This window comes from Pristiophorus japonicus, unplaced genomic scaffold, assembly GCF_044704955.1.
Source record: "Pristiophorus japonicus isolate sPriJap1 unplaced genomic scaffold, sPriJap1.hap1 HAP1_SCAFFOLD_489, whole genome shotgun sequence".
NCBI lineage: Eukaryota > Metazoa > Chordata > Chondrichthyes > Pristiophoridae > Pristiophorus > Pristiophorus japonicus.
Genome location: NW_027254394.1, coordinates 254,440 through 281,902, shown reverse-complemented (window position 1 = coordinate 281,902; position 27,463 = coordinate 254,440). Strand labels below are relative to the sequence as shown.

Here is a 27,463-nt window from a genome sequence, read left to right as displayed (position 1 = left end):
AGGGAGGGAATGCCACAGCTTCGGGCCCAGACAGCTGAAGGCACGGCCACCAGAATGGTGGGGCGAAGGAAGTGGGGGATGCACAAGAGGCCAGAATTAGAGTGCAGAGTTCCCGGAGAAGGGCTGGAGGACCCCCGACCGTGTTCACCCCCTCCCGTCCCCCCTCCCCCGACCGTGTTCTCCCCTCCCCCTCCCCCGACCGTGTTCACCCCCTCCCCTCCCCCCTCCCCCGACCGTGTTCTCCCCTCCCCCTCCTCCGACCGTGTTCATCCCCTCCCCTCCCCCTCCCCCGACCGTGTTCTCCCCTCCCCCGACCGTGTTCATCCCCTCCCCTCCCCCGACCGTGTTCACCCCCTCCCCCGACCCTGTTCTCCCCTCCCCCGACCGTGTTCTCCCCTCCCCCGACCGTGTTCACCCCCTCCCCCTCCCCCGACCATGTTCAACCCCTCCCCCTCCCCCGACCGTGTTCACCCCCTCCCCCTCCCCCGACCGTGTTCTCCCCTCCCCCGACCGTGTTCATCCCCTCCCCCTCCCCCTCCCCCAACCGTGTTCACCCCCTCCCCCTCACCCGACCGTGTTCTCCCCTCCCCCGACCGTGTTCTCCCCTCCCCCGACAGTGTTCATCCCCTTCCCCTCCCCCGACCGTGTTCACCCCCTCCCCCAACCGTGTTCACCCCCTCCCCCGACCATGTTCTCCCCTCCCCCGACCGTGTTCACCCCCTCCCCCTCCCCCGACCGTGTTCTCCCCTCCCCCGACCGTGTTCACCCCCTCCCCCTCCCCCGATCGTGTTCTCCCCTCCCCCGACCATGTTCTCCCCTCCCCCGACCGTGTTCACCCCCTCCCCCTCCCCCGACCGTGTTCTCCCCTCCCCCGACCGTGTTCACCCCCTCCCCCTCCCCCGATCGTGTTCTCCCCTCCCCCGACCGTGTTCTCCCCTCCCCCGACCGTGTTCACCCCCTCCCCCTCCTCCGACCGTGTTCACCCCCTCCCCGACCGTGTTCATCCCCTCCCCCGACCGTGTTCACCCCCTCCCCCTCCTCCGACCGTGTTCACCCCCTCCCCGACCGTGTTCATCCCCTCCCCCTCCCCCGACCGTGTTCATCCCCTCCCCCTCCCCTGACAGTGTTCACCCCCTCCCCCGACCGTGTTCACTCCCCCTCCCCCTTCCTTGACCATTTTCACCATCCCCCCTCCCCTGACGGCAAGCAGTGAGTAGCATGGTATGGGGCAGTGGGGAAGCAGTGAGTAGCATGGTATGGGGCAGTGGGGAAGGCAGTGAGTAGCATGGTATGGGGCAGTGGGGAAGGCAGTGAGTAGCGTGGCAGGGGGCTGTCATGTTTGACCATGAACCACCTTGCCCCCATCAGTAACCCTCCCCTTTGTTATGATCTGGAGTGCACTGCCTGAAAGGGCGGTGGAACCAGATTCAATAACAACTTTCAAAAGGAAATTGGATAAATACTTGAAAAGGAAAATTCTGCAAGGCTATGGGGGGAGAGCAGGGGATGGGAGTAATTGAATAGCTCTTGCAAAGGGCCAGCACAGGTACCATGGGCCGAATGGCCGCATCCTGTGTATGTTTCTATCTGAGACCCAATTATACCAAAGGCCAGGAGCCAGGTTTACAACTTTATAATTGCTAAATTTAAAGAGATGAGGGAAGGATTGAGACAAATGGATTGGAGGATTGACCCTGATTCAGAAACCATCATTCTAATTGGTCAAATGGCTGCCAATGTGGGACGGTGGACAAGGGAAGACACATATAATGGAACTTTGAAAAGATAAATTGCAGATAGTGAGCAATTGAAATAGCTGTTCCAATGGGAGTTTGTTAGCTGCCACGTTCGGGGGGAATGGAGTGAGCCAATGGTACCTACTGAAGGGAGTCACTGTTGTACATCCCTGTGCTGTGAAGGGATTCTCTCTTTAAATAACACATTTATTGTATTGGGAATGGAAAGATCTCCTGCTGAAACTGCTCCCCTTTATTTACTGTATCGCTCAGGTTTTCAGAATGCAAATTAAAAATCAGATTTGACCACAGGTTAAACAGCAGCATGACCAGTGTTTCATTCTTCTCATTCTACTCACACTCTGCGTTTCGTATAAGTCTTTTATTTATTTTATTTCTCCCATTAGGTCTCCTTTTGTCTTCTGCACAAATCACTTCTGCCCTTTAATCTTTTCCAGATCCCCACCGGAGCACTTCACAGGTCATTCTCTGGGGTCTTTAACCCGGAGTGGGTCTAGGGGAGTGGTCTCTCTGCACCTCCCGGGTCTGTATAAATACTGCTGGTCGATTTTAACCCGGAGTGGGTCTTGGGGAGTGATCTCTGCACCTCCCGGGTCTGTATAAATACTGCTGGTCGATTTTAACCCGGAGTGGGTCTTGGGCAGTGATCTCTGCACCTCCCGGGTCTGTATAAATACTGCCGGTCGATTTTAACCCAGAGTGGGTCTTGGGGAGTGATCTCTGCACCTCCCGGGTCTGTATAAATACCGCCGGTCAATTTTAACCCGGAGTGGGTTTGGGGAGTGATCTCTGCACCTCCCGGGTCTGTATAAATACTGCCGCCCACTCCAGGCTGGGAAGAGGGCACAGAGTGTCTGCTGGAGATGAAGATCCGGTGGCCCCTGGCGGCCTGACAACTTCCAGGTAAATGGGGGAAGTGGGTTGGAGTTTGGGGCAAGGGGGATTTGTGGCCGCACAAAGGAGATTTTTTGACTTGCCTTGGATGGGGGGGGGGGGACTGTGGATTCAGCAGGGGTCGGGGGGGAGGAACTGTGGATTCGCGGAGGGGGGGAGAGTGTGCATTGAGCGGGGGCGGGGGGCGTAGTGGACTCGGGGGGTAGGGGGGAGTGTGTGGATTGAGCGGGGGTGGGGGGAGGTGGACTCGGGGTGGGGGGGGGAGTGTGGATTGAGCGGGGGTGGGAGGAGGTGTGGACTCGGGGGTGGGGGGGGAGTGTGGATTGAGCGGGGGTGGGGGGGGGGTGGACTCAGTGGGTGGGGGGAGTGTGGATTGAGCGGGGGTGGGGGGAGGTGGACTCGGGGGGTGGGGGGAGTGTGGATTGAGCGGGGGTGGGGGGGGGAGTGTGGATTGAGCGGGGGTGGGGGTGGGGTGGACTCAGTGGGTGGGGGGGGGGAGTGTGGATTGAGCGGGGGTGGGGGTGGGGTGGACTCAGTGGGTGGGGGGGGAGTGTGGATTGAGCGGGGGTGGGGGGAGGTGGACTCGGGGGGTGGGAGTGTGGATTGAGCGGGGGGGGGGGGGTGGACTCGGGGGGTGGGGGGAGTGTGGATTGACCGGGGGGAGGTGGACTCGGGGGGGTGGGGGGGGAGAGTGGATTGAGCGGGGACGGGGGGGGTGGACTCGGGGGGTGGGGGGGTGGTGGGGGCGGGGGAGGTGGACTCAGGGGGTGGGGGAGAGTGTGGATTGAGCGGGGACGGGGGGGAGGTGGACTCGGGGGGGGGCGGTGGATTCAGTGGACGCAGCCAAGATCTCACAAAGAGAGCTCAACAAGCTTCCCAGCTGGGCTGATTAATGATGAATGGTGTTCAGTAAGAATAAATGAAAGGTGCCGTATATATCGGGAACGGTAGCATAGTGGTTATATCATTGGATGAGTTATCCAGAGGCCTGGATTAATGATCCAGAGACATGAGTTCAAATCCCACCACGGCCGCTGGGGAATTTAAATTCAGTGAATAAATAAATCTGGAATAAAAATCCAGTGTCAGTAATGGTGACCATGAAACCACCGGATTGTCATAAAAACCCATCTGGTTCATTAATGGCCTTTAGGGAAGGAAATCTGCCGTCCTTGCCCGGTCTGGCCTATATGTGACTCCAGACCCAGTGCAATGTGGTTGACCCTTAACTGCCCTCTGAAATGGTCTAAAAAGCCACTCAGTTGTCATCATCATCATAAGCAGTCCCTCGGAATCGAGGAAGACTTGCTTCCACTCGAGAAGTGAGTTCTCAGGTGACTGAACAGTCTAATAGAGGAATTACAGTCTCTGTCACAGGTGGAACACACTGTGGTTGAAGGAAAGGGTGGATGGGACTGGTTTGCCGCACTCTCCTTCTGCTACCTGCGCTTGGTTTCTGCACGCTCTCGGCGACGAGACTCCAGGTGCTCAACGCCCTCCCGGATGCTCTTCCTCCACTTAGGACGGTCTTTGGGCCAGGGATTCCCAGGTGCCAGTGGGGATGTTGCATTTTATTAGGGAGGCTTTGAGGGTGTCCTTGAAACGTTTCCTCTGCCCACCTGGGGCTCGCTTGCCGTGTCGGAGTTCCGAGTAGAGCACTTGCTCTCAGTTGTATAAGGCGGCTCACCACCTCCTTCTCTAAGGCAATTAGGGATGGGCAATAAATGCTGGCCTTACCGGCGATGCCCACGAATAAATGAATAAAAATATTGGAAATAAACAATAGGAGGTACCCGTGCTCCAGGGGAAGGACAGCACGTGTTATGGGGTAGGTAAAGCAAACCCAGAACAATACTTTCAGATATAACCAGGGCAGGAGGGCACAGTCAGGATTGTAAAGGCCAAGTTCAGGACTCAGTTATTTGAAGACGGTGATCAAAAGCTGGAACAGGTTCCCAGGCGAGGCCAGAACACGGGACAGGTTTACAAACCGCTGGACGCTGCAATGGGACGATGGTAGTATTGGAATTCTGGAAGGATGAGATGAAGTGGACCGAGAGCCTTCTGTATCTGAACCTACATCAGAATCTTGTGTTGGGTATCGCACAATATTACTAAAACTGGCAACTTTTTACCTGATTTTCTGATCCTTGTTGTACCAACCTCCGTGGTAAAGGCAGCAAAGAACATATCCACAGCAGGAGTTCTGAGTTCAGTTGCAGTGTATGTGTTTTTGGGCTGCCTGTTCACACAGGGATTGTTGGTCAGTACAGGGCAATGTGGGACAGCTAAGCTCAGGATATGTTTGAACAACTCGGCTACAAATTACTGATGATACACATTGGGGCAGATATCCCGGCCTCCCTGAGTCTGTACGGAGTGTGTACGGACCGGGGAAGGCATCACAAAAGCCGGTTTTCGGTGTGCAATGCGCATGTGCAGAAAACCAGCTTTGAAACATACAAAAACAAGTAACAATAACATTTAAAAAGCACATTTTAATGTTAAAAACACTGTCCACTAAGGTAAGTTTATTTTAAACCATAATGAAAAATCTTTTAAAAAAAAGTTTGAAAAATAATATTTTTTTCGAAGACATTTATTAACTTTAATTTAAATTAATCTTAAATATGTGATGTGTTTTTTCTATTTTTTACTTGTGTTTGGATGTTGGGGGGGAGTGTTTCTCAATCATAATGAGAACTCCCACTGACCGAGTTCCCATTATTATGAATGAGAAAATACTTGACCTGGATTGGCTGCCCAGTGCCATGTCACTCCAGCTCCAACATACATCCGTCCTGACAGACACACGCTCCGATGTGCAGGGAGAGTAGGCCTCAGGACCGGGATCTCTGGTGGGCGCAGCAGGAAAAGGTCGGTGCGCATCTTTTTTACCATTTTCTGTCGAGCGCCCGCGGGAAACAGAGGAGTGGGATTTCAGACCAATATCCATTCGCAAACACACAGGAGATTTTATAATCACTTCGGTTTCAACTTATTACTTCATGTTGTTCCTCATCTGTTCTGATCCTCAGTTGTTTACTATTCACAGGTCGAAAGGCAAGTCCGGTTCTTATCCAGTCCCCAGAAGTTGTGACGGTGCCCGAGGGTGGGACGGTGCAGTTTGGGTGTACCCTGGAGAGCAGCAATGTGAATGTGGATAAATATACTGTACACTGGTACCTCTCACAGGATAGGAAACACATAATATTTTCTCATTATGTAGATGGCTGGGTTTACCGATCACACGGTGTCTCTGAGCGGTTTCAGCTTTCCAGAGATGTTGCCAGTAACAGCTACATTCTGACCATCAGAGGCGTGCAGCGCAGAGACAGCGCGGTCTATATCTGTGGTATTTGGGGAACAATCTATGGAAATGGAAACCGGCTGAATGTAACCAGTAAGTATATTCTACATTATATTGGTTTGATATCTAATAATGTTACAATACCAACATCTCATGTGTAAGTAAATGTTGTACAACGTTGTCACTTTTACAGTAACAACACTGAGTGGAAATTCTAAGTACAGAATGGAGGGTGAAATCTGGGACAAACTCCATTTGTTTTTAATTTGTTTAAGTGAGCACATGGTGGGACAAAACCTCACACACAAGATTCAACGGGAAAATACATGTTGAGGGAAAAGTACAGTAAACTCTTTTTGGAGTTTATCTGCAAAACAAAACACATTAAACCGTGCCACCCGACCTGGGTGACACACCAGACATTTACAAGGCCGTTTTTTTTTTTTTTTTTGGCACTAAAATCACAATTTTCCCCAGTGCCCCCTATAAAAGGGAAGGGGGACACTAAAAGCACCGGCAATTAAAACAAATTAAACTTAAAAACGTAAAATCAAACTAAAATTTGGTTGCCGGGCGTGATGATGCACTCCAGTCCCTCCGGTGCCCACCTCTCGCGGAAGGCCGCGAGCGTACCGGTGGACACCGCGTGCTCCATCTCCAAGGACACCCTGGACCGGATGTAAGAGCGGAAGAGAGGCAGGCAGTCAGGTTGAACGACCCCCTCGACCGCCCGCTGCCTGGACCGGCTGATGGCACCCTTGGCCGTGCCCAGGAGCAGTCCTACGAGGAGGCCTTCGGACCTACTCGCTCCCCTCCGCACAGGGTGCCCAAAGATCAGGAGAGTGGGACTGAAGTGCAGCCAGAATTTCAGGAGCAGCCCCTTCAAATAATGGAACAGGGGCTGCTACCTCGTGCACTCAATAAAAACATGGAACACGGACTCCTCCAGACCGCAGAAATTGCAGGCGGCCTGGGAGTCCGTGAACCGGCTTAAAAATTTGTTGCACGGCACTGCTCCGTGCACCACCCTCCAGGCCAAGTCCCCGACGAATAGTGGGAGGACCCCTGCGTAGAGTGCCCTCCATCGGGGACCCCCGCCTCCTCAGGACGGCAAGATGGTACGCCATGGCGTGTCCGGACGGCAGGCGAGGATGGCAAAGTTGAGAGTGTGCAGGAGCAGCCCGTACATGAAACCCCTCCGCGCGGAACTGAAAGGCACGGAGGGGATTTCCCCGAGGCGGCTCAAGTTGTGAGGCGCCGGCCCCCGAGGGAGGTTCCGGGGTTTGGCGCCGATGAGGAATTCCGTCCGGACGGGGGTCAGTTCGGACGGGATCTCCCCACGTGCTTGAGCCTCCTCGATGCACCTAACGGAGTCAGGGCCCAGAGCTGTTTTTAGCGACTCGATGGCATCGGCCGCGTGGCGGACGTTGGCAGAATTTAGGCGCCGCGCCAGCGTTTCTGGCGTCATCCAGCCCGCTCCTCCGCCATCGAGCAGGTCCCTGACCCTGGTCACCTCACCAGCCACAGCCCTCTCTTCCGACCGCCACATAAAACAAGTGCAGTAATAGGAATAATGGTGACATACCTGGTTAAATCAGGATATTGACAGGGTATATATATAAAACAATGCATCTCTGAGTGACTAAATCTGCACTCATCAATGCAAACAAATGAGCCCTCGACCCTTTCCAAGCTGCAATACACCATCCTTCAGCCTGTTAATTAATTCAGGAATGTGCAATCCGCTTTCAGAATGGCTGGGCGGCAAAGTACTGCGTCTCGTTTTGGAGTTGAAAGCCAGAAAATATTTAATAATAGAGTCCCGTGAGAAACTCGTCCGTGGGCCCGGAATGTACCCAATACACACAGACTGTAGTGGGTCTGGAATGTACCCAATACACACAGACTGTAGTGGGTCTGGAATGTACCCAATACACACAGACTGTAGTGGGTCTGGAATGTACCCAATACACACAGACTGTAGTGGGTCTGGAATGTACCCAATACACACAGACTATAGTGAGTCTGGAATGTACCCAATAGACACAGACTGTAGTGGGTCTGGAATGTACCCAGTGCACACAGACTGTAGTGGGTCTGGAATGTACCCAATACACACAGACTGCAGTGGGTCTGGAATGTACCCAATACACACAGACTGTAGTGTGTCTGGAATGTGTCCAACACACACAGACTGTAGTGGGTCTGGAATGTACCCAATACACACAGACTGTAGTGGGTCTGGAATGTACCCAATACACACAGACTGCAGTGGGTCTGGAATGTACCCAATACACACAGACTGCAGTGGGTCTGGAATGTACCCAATACAAACAGACTGTTGACGGTTTGGGAGGGTGTGACCCAGAGAGAGAACATGGCCAACCTGGTAGGAAGCCTGAGGTCTGTGAACTAACAATTTATGATTTAAACAAACACATCGATGTACGACTATAGTGTGACTGTAAAGGAGTAATGTTGGAAGTCTCGCCCACTGGGACAATATATGGAAGGTTCAGCAGATGCCGCCCACGATTTTCCGACTATCTGGCAGCGAGATTCCTGGCAGAGCTCTGGTCTCCTGAAATTATCTTTTTTGCCTTCTCAAAAAAGTCTATGCAAATAAATTGTTTCCTCGTGTCCAATGCCAGGTACCACTTTGAAAGGCAAGTGCACACTTTGTATAAGCACCACTTGGAGAAAGGACTGAGGGTAGCAAGGGCACAGAATGTACTCTGGCTAGGCAGCTTCAATGTCCATCACCAAGACTCGGGAGTACCAGCACTGACCGAGCTGGCCGAGTCCTGAGGGACATTGCTGCCAGACTGGGCTTGCGGCAACTGGTGAGAGGACCAACATGAGGGAATTACTGATCTGGCTCTGTCCTCCCCAAGCTACAACAACTTGTATTTATACAGCGCCTTTACCATAGTAAAATGTCTCAAGGAGCTTCACAGGAGCGTTATCAGACAACATTTGACACCGAGCCACATGAGGAGATATTAGGGCAGGTGACACATGTTGTAACTTCTATGTATATCAGAGCCATTGAAGATGTTGCTGGGGCCGAGGGGATTCGCCTATGAATCTAAAACTTTAGAAGCTGAAGGATCCAGAGCAAGAGACCCAAGAATATAACAGGTCCAACTGTGTCACAGACTTTCATGTGTGGCAGAAGGGGCAAATGCAGGTCTCCACGGACTTGGCCAACTAGGTGTGCCAGGGCCAATTCCGAGTGGCTGCCAGGCACCTGAGGTACAAGTCCATCACTCATTCTGCCCCCTCCCTGAACTCCTCTTCCACCTCCAAATCCACAGGAGCCACTGGCAAGGCCCAGTGAGCCTCCGTGCAGAGCAGTATGGTTAGAGAAGAGATTCACAGCTTGACAGCAACAATACAGTGGCTGGAGGGCTGTGCAAAAAGGAAACATCAGAAAAGAACTATTGCACGGACAACGATGCAGAAACAGCGGTACAGGAGATGGAGGGGAAAAAAACAACTTTCCAAAATCGGTCCCTCTGTCCCAGCTTCGAGTGGACATTCTGCGGTGAGCAGCTGGGAAGACCACAAGTGTCCATTATAAACGGGCAAGCAAAAGGCACCAAGTGAGGACACGTGGGGATTCACCATGGGACTGAGTGACATCTATTTACATATTTCTCAGGGTATAATGAATCCACGCAGGCTTTCAACACAACCTGAAAATATTTCAGATGTCTTCTCCGGCTGCATCTGTTGCACCCGGACCGCCTGCCCCATCCCGCGCTGCTTGTGCACTGGCTGCGGAGCACCGCCCCTCCAGTCTGACATTGAGTCAGTGTGACAGTGATTTCAGTGGGAATTAGATCGACATAAAGGCAGTGCAGGTGGAAGACAACAAACACTTGCATTTACAAAGCTCCTTTCACATAATTGTCTCAAAGTGCTTCACAACAATGGAACTAGGGCGACAGGCACCAAGCCGTCAAGGAAGAAATTGGTAGAAGTGTCGGAAATGCTGGTCAAAATGATGGGTTTTTGTAACGGTTTCTAAAGTTGGAGAGAGAAGTGGAGAGTTGGAGGGTTCATTGAGCAGTCTGCAATAGAAACATAGAAAATAGGTGCAGGAGTAGGCCATTCAGCCCTTCGAGCATGCAGCGCCATTCAATGAGTTCATGGCTGAACATGCAACTTCAGTACCCCATTCCTTCTTTCTCGCCATACCCCTTGATCCCCCTAGTAGTAAGGACTACATCTAACTCCTTTTTGAATATATTCAGTGAATTGGCCTCAACAACTTCCTGTGGTAGAGAATTCCACAGGTTCACCACTCCCTGGGTGAAGAAGTTTCTCCTCATCTCGGTCCTAAATGGCTTACCCCTTATGCTTAGACTGTGACCCCTGGTTCTGGACTTCCCCAACATTCTTGGGAACATTCTTCCTGCATCTAACCTGTCTTAAACCCGTCAGAATTTTCAATATTTCTACGAGATCCTCTCTCATTCTTCTGACCTCCAGTGAATACAAGCCCAGTTGATCCAGTCTTTCTTGATATGTCAGTCCCGCCATCCCAGGAATCAGTCTGGTGAATCTTCGCTGCACTCCCTCAATAGCAAGAATGTCCTTCCTCAAGTTAGGAGACCAAAACTGTGCACAATACTCCAGGTGTGGCCTCACCAAGGCCCTGTATAACTGCAGCAATACCTCCCTGCCCCTGTACTCAAATCCCCTCGCTATGAAGGCCAACATGCCATTTGCTTTCTTAACCGCCTGCTGTACCTGCATGCCAGCCTTTAATGACTGATGTACCATGACACCCAGGTCTCGTTGCACCTCCCCTTTTCCTAATCTGTCACCATTCAAATAATAGTCTGTCTCTCTGTTTTTACCACCAAAGTGGATAACCTCACATTTATCCACTTTATACTTCATCTGCCATGCATTTGCCCGCTTACCTAACCTATCCAAGTCACTCTGCAGTCTCATAGCATCCTCCTCGCAGCTCACACTGCCACCCAACTTAGTGTCATCCGCAAATTTGGAGATACTACATTTAATCCCCTTGTCTAAATCATTAATGTACAATGTAAACAGCTGGGGCCCCAGCACAGAACCTTGCGGTACCCCACTAGTCACTGCCTGCCATTCTGAAAAGTACCCATTTACTCCTACTCTTTGCTTCCTGTCTGACAACCAGTTCTCAATCCATGTCAGCACACTACCCCCAATCCCATGTGCTTTAACTTTGCACACTAATCTCTTGTGTGGGACTTTCTCGAAAGCCTTCTGAAAGTCCAAATACACCACATTAACTAGTTGTCCACTCTACTGGAAACATCCTCAAAAAATTCCAGAAGATTTGTCAAGCATGATTTCCCTTTCACAAATCCATGCTGACTTGGACCTATCATGTCACCTCTTTCCAAATGCGCTGCTATGACATCCTTAATAATTGATTCCAACAAATTCCCCACTACCGATGTCAGGCTGACCAGTCTATAATTCCCTGTTTTCTCTCTGCCCTCCTTTTTTAAAAAGTGGGGTTACATTGGCTACCCTCCACTCCATAGGAACTGATCCAGAATCTATAGAATGTTGGAAAATGACTGTCAATGCATCCACTATTTCCAAGGCCACCTCCTTAAGTATTCTGGGATGCAGATCATCAGGCCCTGGGGATTTATCGGCCTTCAATCCCATCAGTTTCCCTAACACAATTTCCTGACTAATTAGGATTTCCCTCAGTTCCTCCTTCTTATGAGACTCTCTGACCTCTTTTATATCCGGAAGGTTGTTTGTGTCCTCCTTAGTGAATACCGAACCCAAGTACTTGTTCAATTGGTCCGCCATTTCTTTGTTCCCAGTTATGACTTCCCCTGATTCTGACTGCAGAGGACCTGCGTTTGTCTTTCCTAACCTTTTTCTCTTTACATATCTATAGAAGCTTTTGCAGTCCATTTTAATGTTCCCTGCAAGCTTCTTCTCGTACTCCATTTTCCCTGCCCTAATCAAACCCTTTGTCCTCCTCTGCTGAGTTCTAAATTTCTCCCAGTCCCCGGGGTCGCTGCTATTTCTGGTCAATTTGTATGCCACTTCCTTGGCTTTAATACTATCCCTGATTTCCCTTGATAGCCACGGTTGAGCCACCTTCCCTTTTTTATTTTTTCACCAGACAGGGATGTACAATTGTTGTAGTTCATCCATGTGGTCTCTAAATGTCTGCCATTGCCCATCCACTGTCAACCCATTCGCCAATCTATCCTAGCCAATTCACGCCTCATACCTTCAAAGTTACCCTTCTTTAAGTTCTGGACCATGGTCTCTGAATTAACTGTTTCATTCTCCATCCTAATGTAGAATTCCACCATGTTATGGTCACTCTTCCCCAAAGGGCCTCGCACAACGAGATTGCTAATTAATCCTCTCTAATTACACAACACCCAGTCTAAGATGGCCTCCCCACTAGTTGGTTCCTCGACATATTGGTCTAGAAAACCATTCCTTCTGCACTCCAGGAAATTCTCCTTCACCGTATTGTTTCCAGTTTGCTTAGCCCAATCTATGTGCATATTAAAGTCACGCATGATAACTGCTGCACCTTTATTGCATGCACCCCTAATTTCCTGTTTGATGCCCTCCCCAACATCACTACTACTGTTTGGAGGTCTGTACACAACTCCCACTAGCGTTTTCTGCCCCTTGGTATTCCGTAGCTCCGCCCATACCGATTCCACATCATCCAAGCTAATGTCTTTCCTTACAATTGCAGTAATTTCCTCTTTAACCAGCAACGTTACCCCGCCTCCTTTTCCTTTCTGTCTATCCTTCCTAAATGTTGAATACCCTTGGATGTTGAGTTCCCAGCCTTGGTCATCCTGGAGCCAACCACATCGTATCCGTTAACTGCTATCTGCACAGTTAATTCGTCCACCTTATTCCGAATACTCCTCACATTGAGGCACAGATCCTTCAGGCTTGCCTTTTTAACCCACTTAGACTCTTTAGAATTTTGCTGTAAAGTGGTCCTTTTTGTTTTTTGCCTTGGGTTTCTCTGCCCTCCACTTTTACTCATCTCCTTTCTGTCTTTTGCTTCTGTCTCCATTTTGTTTCCCTTTGTCTCCCTGCATTGGTTCCCATCCCCCTGCCATATTAGTTTAACTCCTCCCCAACAGCACTCGCAAACACTCTTCCTGGGACATTGATTCCAGTCCTGCCTAGCTGCAGACCGTCCGGTTTGTACTGGTCCCACCTCCCCCAGAACCGGTTCCAATGCCCCAGGAATTTGAATCCCTCCCTGCTGCACCACTGCTCAAGCCACGTATTCATCTGAGCTATCCTGCGATTCCTACTCTGACTAGCACGTGGCACTGGTAGCAATCCCGCGATTACTACTTTTGAGGTCCTACTTTTTAATTTAGCTCCTAGCTCCTTAAATTCGTCTCGTCGGACCTCATCCCTTTTTTTACCTATATCGTTGGTCCCAATGTGCACCACGACAACTGGCTGTTCGCCCTCCCTTTTCAGAATGTCCTGCACCCGCTCCGAGACATCCTTGACCCTTGCACCAGGGAGGCAACATATCATCCTGGAGTCTCGCTTGCAGCCGCAGAAACGCCTATCTATTCCCCTTACAATTGAATCCCCTATCACTATCGCTCTCCCAATCTTTTTCCTGCTCTTCTATGCAGCAGAGCCAGCCACGGTGCCATGAACTTGGCTGCTGCTGCCCTCCCCTGATAAGTCATCCCCCTCAACAGTACTCAAAGCGATGTATCTGTTTTGCACTGGGATGACCGCAGCGGATCCCTGCACTACCTTCCTTGCACTGCTCTTCCTGCTGGTCTTCCATTCCCTATATGTCTGTGGACCCTTTACCTGCGGTAAGACCAACTCACTAAACGTGCTATTCACGTCATTCTCAGCATCGTGGATGCTCCAGAGTGAATCCACCCTCAGCTCCAATTCTGCAACGCGGTCCGTCAGGAGCTGGAGGCGGATACACTTCCCGCACACGTAGTCGTCAGGGACACGGGAAGTGTTCCTGAGTTCCCACATAATACAAGAGGAGCATATCACGTGTCCGAGCTCTCCTACCATGACTAAACCCTTAGATTAACTTAAATTGGCAACAACAATGCTAAAAGTTACTCACTGATCTCGAAGAGAAAAAAGAAAAACTACTTACCAGTCACCAGCCAATCACTTACCCCCTTGGCTGTGACGTCACCTTTCTATTTCTTACTTCTTTTTTGCTCTCTCCCTGTAGCTGCACAAGCCTCTCGCAGACACTGTCTGACTCCTTGTCTCATGGCCTTTTGTAGGTCTCTCCACACACCCCGGACTGTCTCCTCTCGCAGACACTGTCTGACTCCTTGTCTCATGGCCTTTTGTAGGCCTCCACACACCCCGGACTGTCTCCTCTCGCAGACACTGTCTGACTCCTTGTCTCATGGCCTTTTGTAGGTCTCTCCACACACCCCGGACTGTCTCCTCTCGCAGACACTGTCTGACTCCTTGTCTCATGGCCTTTTGTAGGCCTCCACACACCCCGGACTGTCGCCTCTCGCAGACACTGTCTGACTCCTTGTCTCGCGGCCTTTTGTAGGTCTCTCCACACACCCCGGATTGTCTCCTCTCGCAGACACTGTCTGACTCCTTGTCTCATGGCCTTTTGTAGGTCTCCACACACCGCGGACTGTCTCCTCTCGCAGACACTGCCCGACTCCTTGTCTCACAGCCTTTTGTAGGTCTCCACACACCGCGGACTGTCTCCTCTCGCAGACACTGCCCGACTCCTTGTCTCACAGCCTTTTGTAGGTCTCCACACACCCCGGACTGTCTCCTCTCGCAGACACTGTCTGACTCCTTGTCTTGCGGCCTTTTGTAGGCCTCCACGCACCCCGGACTGTCGCCTCTCGCAGACTCAGTCCAACTCCTTGTCTCATGGCCTTTTGTAGGTCTCTCCACACACCCCGGACTGTCGCCTCTCGCAGACACTGTCTGACTCCTTGTCTTGCGGCCTTTTGTAGGTCTCTCCACACACCCCGGACTGTCTCCTCTCGCAGACACTGTCTGACTCCTTGTCTCGCGGCCTTTTGTAGGTCTCTCCACACACCCCGGACTGTCGCCTCTCGCAGACACTGCCCGACTCCTTGTCTCATGGCCTTTTGTAGGCCTCTCCACACACCCCGGACTGTCGCCTCTCACAGACACTGTCTGACTCCTTGTCTCGCGGCCTTTTGTAGGTCTCTCCACACACCCCGGACTGTCTCCTCTCGCAGACACTGTCTGACTCCTTGTCTCGCGGCCTTTTGTAGGTCTCTCCACACACCCCGGACTGTCGCCTCTCGCAGACACTGCCCGACTCCTTGTCTCGCGGCCTTTTGTAGGTCTCTCCACACACCCCGGACTGTCGCCTCTCGCAGACACTGCCCGACTCCTTGTCTCATGGCCTTTTGTAGGCCTCTCCACACACCCCGGACTGTCGCTTCTCACAGACACTGTCCGACTCCTTGTCTCGTGGCCTTTTGTAGGCCTCCACACACCGCGGACTGTCACCTCTCGCAGACACTGCCCGACTCCTTGTCTCGCGGCCTTTTGTAGGCCTCCACACACCCCGGACTGTCGCCTCTCGCAGTCACTGTCTGACTCCTTGTCTCGCGGCCTTTTGTAGGTCTCTCCACACACCCCGGACTGTATCCTCTCGCAGACACTGTCTGACTCCTTGTCTTGCGGCCTTTTGTAGGTCTCTCCACGCACCCCGGACTGTCGCCTCTCGCCGGTGGAACCAATCAGGAGGCAGGCGATCTTAGATCTGGTCCTGTGTAATGAGACAGGATTAATAAACAATCTCCTAGTAAAGGATCCCCTTGGAATGAGTGATCATAACATGATTGAATTTCAAATTCAGATGGAGGGTGAGAAAGTTGGATCTTAAACCAGCGTACTAAGCTTAATTAAAGGAGACGACAAAGGTATAAGGGCAGAGTTGGCTAAAGTGAATTGGGAAAATAGATTAAAGTGTAGAACGGTTGATGAACAGTGACGTACATTTAAGGAGATATTTCACAGCTCTCAAGAAAAATATATTCCAGTGAGGAGGAAAGGGTGTAAAAGAAAGGAAAAGCGTTTGATTAGGGCAGGGAAAATAGAGTACGAGAGGAAGCTTGCAGGGAACATTAAAATGGACTGCAAAAGCTTCTATAGATATGTAAAGAGAAAAAGGGTAGTAAAGACAAACTTAGGTCCCCTGCAGTCAGAATCAGGGGAAGTCATAACTGGGAACAAAGAAATGGCAGACCAATTGAACAAGTACTTTGGTTCGGTATTCACGAAGGAGGACACAAACAACCTTCCGGATATAAAAGGGGTCAGAGGGTCTAGTAAGAAGGAGGAACTGAGGAAAATTCTTATTAGTCGGGAAATTGTGTTAGGGAAATTGATGGGATTGAAGGCCAATAAATCCCCAGGGCCTGATGGTCTGCATTCCAGAGTACTTAAGGAGGTGGCCTTGGAAATAGCGGATGCATTGACAGTCATTTTCCAACATTCCATAGACTCTGGATCACTTCCTATGGAGTGGAGGGTAGCCAATGTAACCCCACTTTTTAAAAAAGGAGGGAGAGGGAAAACAGGGAATTATAGACCGGTCAGCCTGACATCGGTAGTGGGGAATTTGTTGGAATCAATTATTAAGGATGTCATAGCAGCGCATTTGGAAAGAGGTGACATGATAGGTCCAAGTCAGCATGGATTTGTGAAAGGGAAATCATGCTTGACAAATCTTCTAGAATTTTTTGATGATGTTTCCAGTAGAGTGGACAAGGGAGAACCAGTTGATGTGGTGTGTTTGGACTTTCAGAAGGCTTTGGACAAGGTCCCACACAAGAGATTAATGTGCAAAGTTAAAGCACATGGAATTGGGGGTAGTGTGCTGACATGGATTGAGAACTGGTTGTCAGACAGGAAGCAAAGAGTAGGAGTAAATGGGTACTTTTCAGAATGGCAGGCAGTGACTAGTGGAGTACCGCAAGGTTCTGTGCTGGGGCCCCAGCTGTTTACACTGTACATTAATGATTTAGACGAGGTGATTAAATGTAGTATCTCCAAATTTGCGGATGACACTAAGCTGGGTGGCAGTGCGAGCTGTGAGGAGGATGCTGTGAGGCTGCAGAGCGACTTGGATAGGTTAGGTGAGTGGGCAAATGCATGGCAGATGAAGTATAATGTGGATAAATGTGAGGTTATCCACTTTGGTGGTAAAAACAGAGAGACAGACTATTATCTGAATGGTGACAGATTAGGAAAAGGGGAGGTGCAACGAGACCTGGGTGTCATGGTACATCAGTCAATGAAGGTTGGCATGCAGATACAGCAGGCGGTTAAGAAGGCAAATGGCATGTTGGCCTTCATAACGAGGGGATTTGAGTACAGGGGCAGGGAGGTGTTGCTACAGTTGTACGGGGCCTTGGTGAGGCCACACCTGGAGTATTGTGTACAGTTTTGATCTCCTAACTTGAGGAAGGGCATTCTTGCTATTGAGGGAGTGCAGCGAAGATTCACCAGACTGATTCCCGGGATGGTGGGTCTGACCTATCAAGAAAGACTGGATCAACTGGTCTTGTATTCACTGGAGTTCAGAATAATGAGAGGGGATCTCAAAAATACGTTTAAAATTCTGACGGGTTTAGACAGGTTAGATGCAGGAAGAATGTTCCCAATGTTGGGGAAGTCCAGAACCAGGGGTCACAGTCTAAGGATAAGGGGTAAGCCATTTCGGACCAAGATGAGGAGAAACTTCTTCACCCAGAGAGTGGTGAACCTGTGGAATTCTCCACCACAGAAAGTTGTTGAGAGCAATTCATTAAATATATTCAAAAAGGAGTTAGATGAAGTCCTTACTACTTGGGGAATCAAGGGGTATGGCGAGAAAGCAGGAATGGGGTACTGAAGTTGCATGTTCAGCCATGAAATCATTGAATGGCGGTGCAGGCTCGAAGGGCCGAATGGCCTACTCCTGCACCTATTTTCTATGTTTCTATGTTTCTGCAGCCATCCGTGGCAAACTAAAAAAATAAAGGACGGTATCCAATTAAAAACAAGGGCATACAAAGTGGCCAAAACTAGTGTGAGGACAGATGATTGGGAAGCTTTTAAAAGCCAGCAAAGAATGACTAAAAAATGATTAAGAAAGGGAAGATAGACTATGAAAGTAAACAAGCACGAAATATAAAAACAGATAACAAGAGTTTCTATAGGAATATAAAAAGGAAAAGAGTGGCTAAAGTAAATGTTGGTCCTTGGAGGACGAGACCGGGGAATTAATAATGGGGAACATGGAGATGGCGAAAACTCTGAACAAATATTTTTAGTCAGTCTTTACGGTATTTTTATAGAACAAATATTTTTAGTCAGACTAACAATATCCCAATAGTGGATCGACAAGGGGCTATATGGGGAGAGAAACTTAACACAATCACAATCACGAAGGAGGTGGTACTCAGTAAGATAATGGGACTAAAGGCGGATAAATCCCCTGGAACTGATGGCTTGCATCCTGGGGTCTTAAGAGAGGTACCGCCAGGGATAGTGGATGCATTGGTTATAATTTACCAAAATTCCCTGGATTCTGGGGAGCTCCCAGCAGATTCGAAAACTGCAAATGTAATGCCCCCATTTAAAAAAGGAGGCAGACAAAAAGCAGGAAACTATAGACCAGTTATCCTAACATCTGTGGTTGGGAAAATGTTGGTGTCCATTATTAAAGAAGCAGTAGCAGGACATTTAGAAAAGCATAATTTGGTCAGGCAGAGTCAGCATGGATTTATGAAGGGCAAGTCATAGAAACATAGAAACATAGAAAATAGGTGCAGGAGCAGGCCATTCAGCCCTTCTAGCCTGCACCGCCATTCAACGAGTTCATGGCTGAACATGAAACTTCAGTACCCACTTCCTGCTTTCACGCCATACCCCTTGATCCCCCGAGTAGTAAGGACTTCATCTAACTCCCTTTTGAATATATTTAGTGAATTGGCCTCAACTACTTCCTGTGGTAGAGAATTCCACAGGTTCACCACTCTCTGGGTGAAGAAGTTTCTCCTTATCTCGGTCCTAAATGGCTTACCCCTTATCCTTAGACTGTGACCCCTGGTTCTGGACTTCCCCAACATTGGGAACATTCTTCCTGCATCCAACCTGTCCAAACCCGTCAGAATTTTAAACGTTTCTATGAGGTCCCCTCTCACTCTTCTGAACTCCAGTGAATACAAGCCCAGTTGATTCAGTCTTTCTTGATAGGTCAGTCCCACCATCCCGGGAATCAGTCTGGTGAATCTTCGCTGCACTCCCTCAACAGCAAGTATGTCCTTCCTCAAGTTAGGAGACCAAAACTGTACACAATACTCCAGGTGTGGCCTCACCAAGGCCCTGTACACCTGTAGCAACACCTCCCTGCCCCTGTACTCAAATCCCCTCGCTATGAAGGCCAACATGCCATTTGCTTTCTTAACCGCCTGCTGTACCTGCATGCCAACCTTCAATGACTGATGTACCATGACACCCAGGTCTCGTTGCACCTTCCCTTTTCCTAATCTGTCACCATTCAGATAATAGTCTGTCTCTCTGTTTTTACCACCAAAGTGGATAACCTCACATTTATCCACTTTATACTTCATCTGCCACGCATTTGCCCACTCACCTAACCTATCCAAGTCACTCTGTAGCCTCATAGCATCCTCCTCGCAGCTCACACTGCCACCCAACTTAGTGTCATCCGCAAATTTGGAGATACTACATTTAATCCCCTCGTCTAAATCATTAATGTACAATGTAAACAGCTGGGGCCCCAGCACAGAACCCTGCGGTACCCCACTAGTCACTGCCTGCCATTCCGAAAAGTACCCATTTACTCCTACTCTTTGCTTCCTGTCTGACAACCAGTTCTCAATCCACGTCAGCACACTACCCCCAATCCCATGTGCTTTAACTTTGCACATTAATCTCCTGTGTGGGACCTTGTCGAAAGCCTTCTGAAAGTCCAAATATACCACATCAACTGGTACTCCTTTGTCCACTTTATTGGAAACATCCTCAAAAAATTCCAGAAGATTTGTCAAGCATGATCTCCCTTTTACAAATCCATGCTGACTTGGACCTATCATGTCACCATTTTCCAAATGCGCTGCTATGACATCCTTAATAATTGATTCCATCATTTTACCCACTACTGAGGTCAGGCTGACCGGTCTATAATTCCCTGCTTTCTCTCTCCCTCCTTTTTTAAAAAGTGGGGTTACATTGGCTACCCTCCACTCGATAGGAACTGATCCAGAGTCAATGGAATGTTGGAAAATGACTGTCAATGTATCCGCTATTTCCAAGGCCACCTCCTTAAGTACTCTGGGATGCAGTCCATCAGGCCCTGGGGATTTATCGGCCTTCAATCCCATCAATTTCCCCAACACAATTTCCCGACTAATAAAGATTTCCCTCAGTTCCTCCTCCTTAATAGACCCTCTGACCACTTTTATATCCGGAAGGTTGTTTGTGTCCTCCTTAGTGAATACTGAACCAAAGTACTTGTTCAATTGGTCTGCCATTTCTTTGTTCCCCGTTATGACTTCCCCTGATTCTGACTGCAGGGGACCTACGTTTGTCTTTACTAACCTCTTTCTCTTTACATACCTATAGAAACTTTTGCAATCCGCCTTAATGTTCCCTGCAAGCTTCTTCTCGTACTCCATTTTCCCTACCCTAATCAAACCCTTTGTCCTCCTCTGCTGAGTTCTAAATTTCTCCCAGTCCCCAGGTTCGCTGCTATTTCTGGCCAATTTGTATGCCACTTCCTTGGCTTTAATACTATCCCTGATTTCCCTAGATAGCCACGGTTGAGCCACCTTCCTTTTTTTATTTTTACGCCAGACAGGAATGTACAATTGTTGTAATTCATCCATGCGTTCTCTAAATGTCTGCCATTGCCCATCCACAGTCAACCCCTTAAGTATCATTAGCCAATCTATCTTAGCCAATTCATGCCTCATACCTTCAAAGTTACCCTTCTTTAAGTTCTGGACCATGGTCTCTGAATTAACTGTTTCATTCTCCATCCTAATGCAGAATTCCACCATATTATGGTCACTCTTCCCCAAGGGGCCTCGCACAATGAGATTGCTAATTAATCCTCTCTCATTACACAACACCCAGTCTAAGATGGCCTCCCCCCTAGTTGGTTCCTCGACATATTGGTCTAGAAAACCATCCCTTATGCATTCCAGGAAATCCTCCTCCACCGTATTGCTTCCAGTTTGGCTAGCCCAATCTATGTGCATATTAAAGTCACCCATTATAACTGCTGCACCTTTATTGCATGCACTCCTAATTTCCTGTTTGATGCCCTCCCCAACATCACTACTACTGTTTGGAGGTCTGTACACAACTCCCACTAACGATTTTTGCCCTTTAGTGTTCTGCAGCTCTACCCATATAGATTCCACATCATCCAAGCTAATGTCTTTCCTAACTATTGCATTAATCTCCTCTTTAACCAGCAATGCTACCCCACCTCCTTTTCCTTTTATTCTATCCTTCCTGAATGTTGAATACCCCTGGATGTTGAGTTCCCAGCCCTGATCATCCTGGAGCCACGTCTCCGTAATCCCAATCACATCATATTTGTTAACATCTATTTGCACAATTAATTCATCCACCTTATTGCGGATACTCCTTGCATTAAGACACAAAGCCTTCAGGCTTGCTTTTTTAACACCCTTTGTCCTTTTAGAATTTTGCTGTACAGTGGCCCTTTTTGTTCTTTGCCTTGGGTTTCTCTGCCCTCCACTTTTCCTCATCTCCTTTCTGTCTTTTGCTTTTGCCTCCTTTTTGTCTCCCTCTGTCTCCCTGTATAGGTTCCCATCCCCCTGCAATATTAGTTTAACTCCTCCCCAACAGCACTAGCAAACACTCCCCCTAGGACATTGGTTCCGGACCTGCCCAGGTGCAGACCGTCCGGTTTGTACTGGTCCCACCTCCCCCAGAACCGGTTCCAATGCCCCAAGAATTTGAATCCCTCCCTGCTGCACCACTGCTCAAGCCATGTATTCATCTGCGCTATCCTGCGATTCCTACTCTGACTAGCACGTGGCACTGGTAGCAATCCCGAGATTACTACTTTTGAGGTCCTACTTTTTTATTTAGCTCCTAGCTCCTTAAATTCTTTTCGTAGCACCTCATCCCTTTTTTTACCTATGTCGTTGGTACCAATGTGCACCACGACAACTGGCTGTTCTCCCTCCCATTTCAGAATGTCCTGCACCCGCTCCGAGACATCCTTGACCCTTGCACCAGGGAGGCAACATACCATCCTGGAGTCTCGGTTGCGTCCGCAGAAACGCCTATCTATTCCCCTCACCATCGAATCCCCTATCACTATCGCGCTCCCACTCTTTTTCCTGCCCTCCTTTGCAGCAGAGCCACCTACGGTGCCATGAACTTGGCTGCTGCTGCCCTCCCCTGATGAGTCATCCTCCCCAACAGTACTCAAAGCAGTGTATCTGTTTTGCAGGGGGATGACCACAGGGGACTCCTGCACTATCTTTCTTGCACTGCTCTTCCTGTTGGTCTTCCATTCCCTATCTGGCTGTGGACCCTTCTCCTGTGGTAAGACCAACTCACTACACGTGATACTCACGTCATTCTCAGCATCGTGGATGCTCCAGAGTGAATCCACCTTCAGCTCCAATTCCGCAACGCGGACCGTCAAGAGCTCGAGGCGGATACACTTCCCACACACGTAGTCGTCAGGGACACCGGAAGTGTCCCCGAGTTCCCACATGGTACAGGAGGAGCATATCACATGACCGAGCTCTCCTGCCATGTCTTAACCTTAGATACCCTTAAATTGGTAATAACAATGTTATAGTTCACTTACTGATATAAAAAATAAAAGAAAAGCTACTCACCAATCACCAGCCATTCACTTACCCCATTGGCTGTGACGTCACTTTTTGATTACTTTCTACTTCTATTTTGCTTTCTCTCCCGCTGTAGCTGCACCAGTACGCTGGCTCTCGATCTCCCGCTGGGCTTTTGACAGGTCGCTCCCCTCTCACCAACTGCCGCTGGCTCTCGATCTCCCGCTGGGCTTTTGACAGGTCGCTCCCCTCTCACCAACTGCCGCTGGCTCTCGATCTCCCGCTGGGCTTTTGACAGGTCGCTCCCCTCTCACCAACTGCCGCTGGCTCTCGATCTCCCGCTGGGCTTTTGACAGGTCGCTCCCCTCTCACCAACTGCCGCTGGCTCTCGATCTCCCGCTGGGCTTTTGACAGGTCGCTCCCCTCTCACCAACTGCCGCTGGCTCTCGATCTCCCGCTGGGCTTTTGACAGGTCGCTCCCCTCTCACCAACTGCCGCTGGCTCTCGATCTCCCGCTGGGCTTTTGACAGGTCGCTCCCCTCTCACCAACTGCCGCTGGCTCTCGATCTCCCGCTGGGCTTTTGACAAATTTGCTGGAATTCTTTGAGGATGCAACGAACAGGGTGGATAAAGGGGAACCAATAGATGTGGTGTATTTGGACTTCCAGAAGGCATTTGACAAGGTGCCACGTAAAAGGATACTGTACAAGATCAAAGTTCACGGGGTTGGGGGTAATATATTAGCATGGATCGAGGATTGGCGAACTAACAGAAAACAGAGAGTCGGGATAAATGATTCATTCTCAGGTTGGCAATCAGTAACTAGTGGGGTTCCGCAGGGATCAGTGCTGGGACCCCAACTATTTATAATCTATATTAATGACTTGGAAGAAAGGACCGAGTGTAACGGAGCCAAGTTTGCTGACGATACAAAGATGGGAGGAAAAGCAATGTGTGAGGAGGACACAAAAATCTGCAAAAGGATGTCGACAGGCTAAGTGAGTGGGTAAAAATTTGGCAGATGGAGTATAATGTGAGAAAGCGTGAGGTCATGCACTTTGGCAGAAAGAAATCAAAGAGCAAGTTATTATTTAAATGGAGAAAAATTGCAAAGTGCTGCAGTACAGCGGGACCTGGGGGTACTTGTGCATGAAACACAAAAGGTAGAATGCAGGTACAGCAAGTGATCAGGAAGGCCAATGGAATCTTGGTCTTTATAGCAAAGGGGATGGAGTATAGAAGCAGGGACGTCTTGCTACAGTTATACAGGGTATTGCTGAAGCCACACCTGGAATACTGCGTGCAGTTTTGGTTTCCATATTTACGAAAGGATATACTTGCTTTGGAGGCAGTTCAGAAAAGTTTCACTAGGTTGATTCCAGAGATGAGTAGGTTGACTTATGAGGAAAGGATGAGAAGGTTGGGTCGCTACTCATTGGAATTCAGAAGAATGAGAGGTGATCTTATCAAAACGTATAAGACTGTGAGAGGGCTTGACAAAGTGGATGCGGAGAGGATGTTTCCACTGATAAGTGAGAGTAGAACAAGGGGGCATAATCTTAGAATAAGGGGCCGCCATTTAAAACTGAGATGAGGAGGAATTTCTTTTCTCAGAGAGTTGTAAATCTGTGGAATTTGCTGCCTCAGAGAGCTGTGGAAGCTGGGACATTGAATAAATTTACGACAGAGATAGACAGTTTCTTTACCGATAAGGGAATAAGGGGTTATGGGGAGTGGACAGGGAAGTGGATCTGAGTCCATGATCGGATCAGTCATGATCGTATTAAATGGCGGAGCAGGCTCGAGGGGCCGTATGGCCTACTCCTGTTCCTATTTCTTATGTTGTTATGTAATGTATGAACCTGTGAGCAGGTTTGTGTAGCTGTTGTCGATGGGTGCCGGAGGGACTGGAGTGCATCATCACCCCCGGCAGCAAATTTTAATTTGATCTTAATGTCCAAAGTTTAATTTGTTTAAGTTTGTCGGTTTTAGTGCCCCCTCCCTTTTAGCCAGGGGGCAATTGTATAATTTGTGTTTTGGTGCCCTCAGGAAAAAAACCCACAGGGGGCACCATAAATGTTTTGGAGTGTCCCCCCCCCCTTTAATCAGGGGGCACTTGATTGTTTTCTATAAAATAGTTGCTAATATATTTAGCTGTTGTGGGAGTGTTTCAGCCACTTGTGAGTTGGGAGCTTGTGGAGAAGGAGCTGCTACAACTATCTGTCTGCCTGCCACCAGAGTCTCTCGGAGAGGAGGAAGAGGCCTGCTGGATTAACACCTTGAGAGGGAGGAGGACCAAGAGCTGCTAGCTTCAACACCCCTGCGACAGAGTTGGAGAGAGGGGAAGAGAACAAACTACAAACTGTCACACCATCATCTGTGTGAAAGGAGGCAGAGCCATTTACAACACCGACAGGTGGCTGCACTCTCCAAAAAATACTTTAGTTTGTAGGTGGGGGGAGGAGAGACCATTTAGGCCGGAACATTGTGGGGGTTTGTGTGTGTGTAAGGGTGTGAGGTTCTTGTGAATAACTAGGCCCCACACACCACTAAAACACCCCTCTCCCCATTGCCTGGCCCAGGACAGCTCGAGCTGCCTGGGTAATTAACTCCCTTAATTAACATCATTAAGACCCGGTGGAGGATGGTACCTGGGTAGTTCCAGCTATCCTGGGTGAAGACATCTTCTTCCCCCACCCGAAGACCATCGATAAAGACTTTGTTTACCATCGAAGAGTGCACCCCTGCCAGCACCCACCCAACACTGAGGGGTGACCCTGCCCTCACAGCTTCCCTCTTTCCCACCCCTCACTCTCTCTCTCTCTCTCTCTCTCTCTCTCTCTCTCTCAGGCCCCTCTTTCCTCCTCTCAATTGCAATTACTATTATTAATTAAAACTACCGAGCAGAGAGAAAGAGGCCCCTCCCCAATTGTTAAACACGCAGGGGAGAGGTGTGCCTAATTAAGAGCTCCCGCTGCTCAATTAAAGAGGCCCTGAAGGCCTGTGACATTGGGGTGGGTGTGGCCTTTAAAGGGACCCTGATATGGCGAGTCCACCTTCGCCGGGGGCGGGGCCAGCAAAAACATGCGCACATGGTGGTCACTGCTGCCCTACTGCCCTGCCACCTTTTACATTATTGACCAAAAAGAATGGGGTCAAGAGCTACACCCACCCCAACATGACGATTGTGGAGTGCGTGAGGGCAATGGCTGGGGTAGTCAGCCCCTTGGCCATTCTCGCCACCTCAAAAATGCACATGAAGACTATGTTCTTCCTGGGGTCAGAGCAGGGAGTGTCCCTGGCCCTGAATAAGGGGCTCACGGTGGGTGGGACTCGAGACCACCGCACAGAGAATTGTCATCTCCAACGTTCCGCCCTTTGTTCCCGGTGAGCTCCTCCTCCCCCACCTACGTCAACTGGTGGAGGTGAGGGCGGGGATAATGCCGATCCCGCTCGGATTCAGGGAGGCCAGCCTCCCTTGTGTTCTCCGTCCGGCGCCAGCTTTTTGTTCAGCTGGTCCGGGAGGAGGTAACAGAAGGTGCATTCAATGTGGTCCACGAGGGGACAGCCTACCGCTTCTTCTGGACAGCGTGTGGTGCCATGCCTGTAGAGAGGTGGGGCATGTCCGCAGTGAACTGCCCCGCCTCCAAGGCCGCCAAAACACCTAAAGTGGCCTCGGCTGGTGCCGCCGCCAGTCCTCCCCCCGTTACCGTCCGTGTGAGGAACCAAAGATGCGCGGGCATCGTTGGGGGCCAATGCCATCTCGGCCTCTGGCAGGTTGGAGGGAGAGCGTCCGCGCGGAAGGAAGGCGCGGAAGAAAGACAAACACCTTCAGCCGAGTCCCCTCAGTGGGCTAAACAGCCCTATCACTGCGCTTAGCCCCAACTTACCACCGGCGAGCGTGGGGCATTCTGTGCCCAAGCCCTTGACCATACCCGCATCTGCGGAGAGTTTGCCACCTGCGGTCGGGCGCGGGCAAGAAACCCGGAAGGAGGGAGCGGAGGCAGAGGCCTCGGCAGATATGGAGGTCTCCCAGCTTCCGCGTCCCTCCAGACAGAAAAGGAGGCACCGCTCCACGGAAAGGGAGGAGGACCAAGATCCCTCCGTGGAGAAGTTGGTGCCTGGCGACGGTCCCGCGTCCCCCACCAGCGCTCCCAACATGTGCCGAAGGCGGGGGGAGTCTGTCCCTCAGGGGGGTGAGACAGCCAAGGCTGTCTAGCCTGAGCCTCCTGGGGATGGGGAAGAAGAACTGTCTGTTGCGGAGGCCACGGGGCAGCAAAAAGAAAGTATCGCCGCAGGATCGAGTGTCCTGGGGACTGAGGCGGGCAAGGCCGAAGAGTCCGAGCTCGCCCAGTCAAACATCAGCATCCCCCGGGATCTGCTCGACCCGGCAGAAGAGTATCACAAGAACCCCCGCCCGCTGGGTCAGAGGGTGGTGGTGGGGAGGGTGAGGAACACCAATCTCTGTCCTGATGTTGGAGCCGAGGTACTTGGAGAACCTGGAGCAGTTCTTCGGCCCGGTCTCTCCGTGCTCCCCGGTGCCTGGGGCGGAGGGGGACCCCCGTCCTCTGCCACTTCCCGACCCGGTATTCCAGGAAGAGCCCAGGGGGGACTGC

At 50.3% G+C, this 27,463-nt stretch overlaps 1 protein-coding gene across 6 annotated transcripts in view; it reads left to right on the top strand.

Moving 5' to 3' along the window:
- The window catches only part of LOC139253271 (uncharacterized), a 135,371-nt gene that overhangs the window by 52,548 nt on the left and 55,360 nt on the right, over positions 1 to 27,463 (top strand). For 5 of the 6 annotated variants that reach the window (XM_070873482.1, XM_070873485.1, XM_070873484.1 and 2 more), the window contains exon 2: positions 5,707 to 6,054. In XM_070873482.1, the coding sequence (XP_070729583.1) occupies positions 5,707 to 6,054 (348 nt within the window). The remainder of the gene's footprint in view (positions 1 to 5,706; positions 6,055 to 27,463) is intronic. The other variant, XM_070873483.1, reaches the window with a different exon arrangement.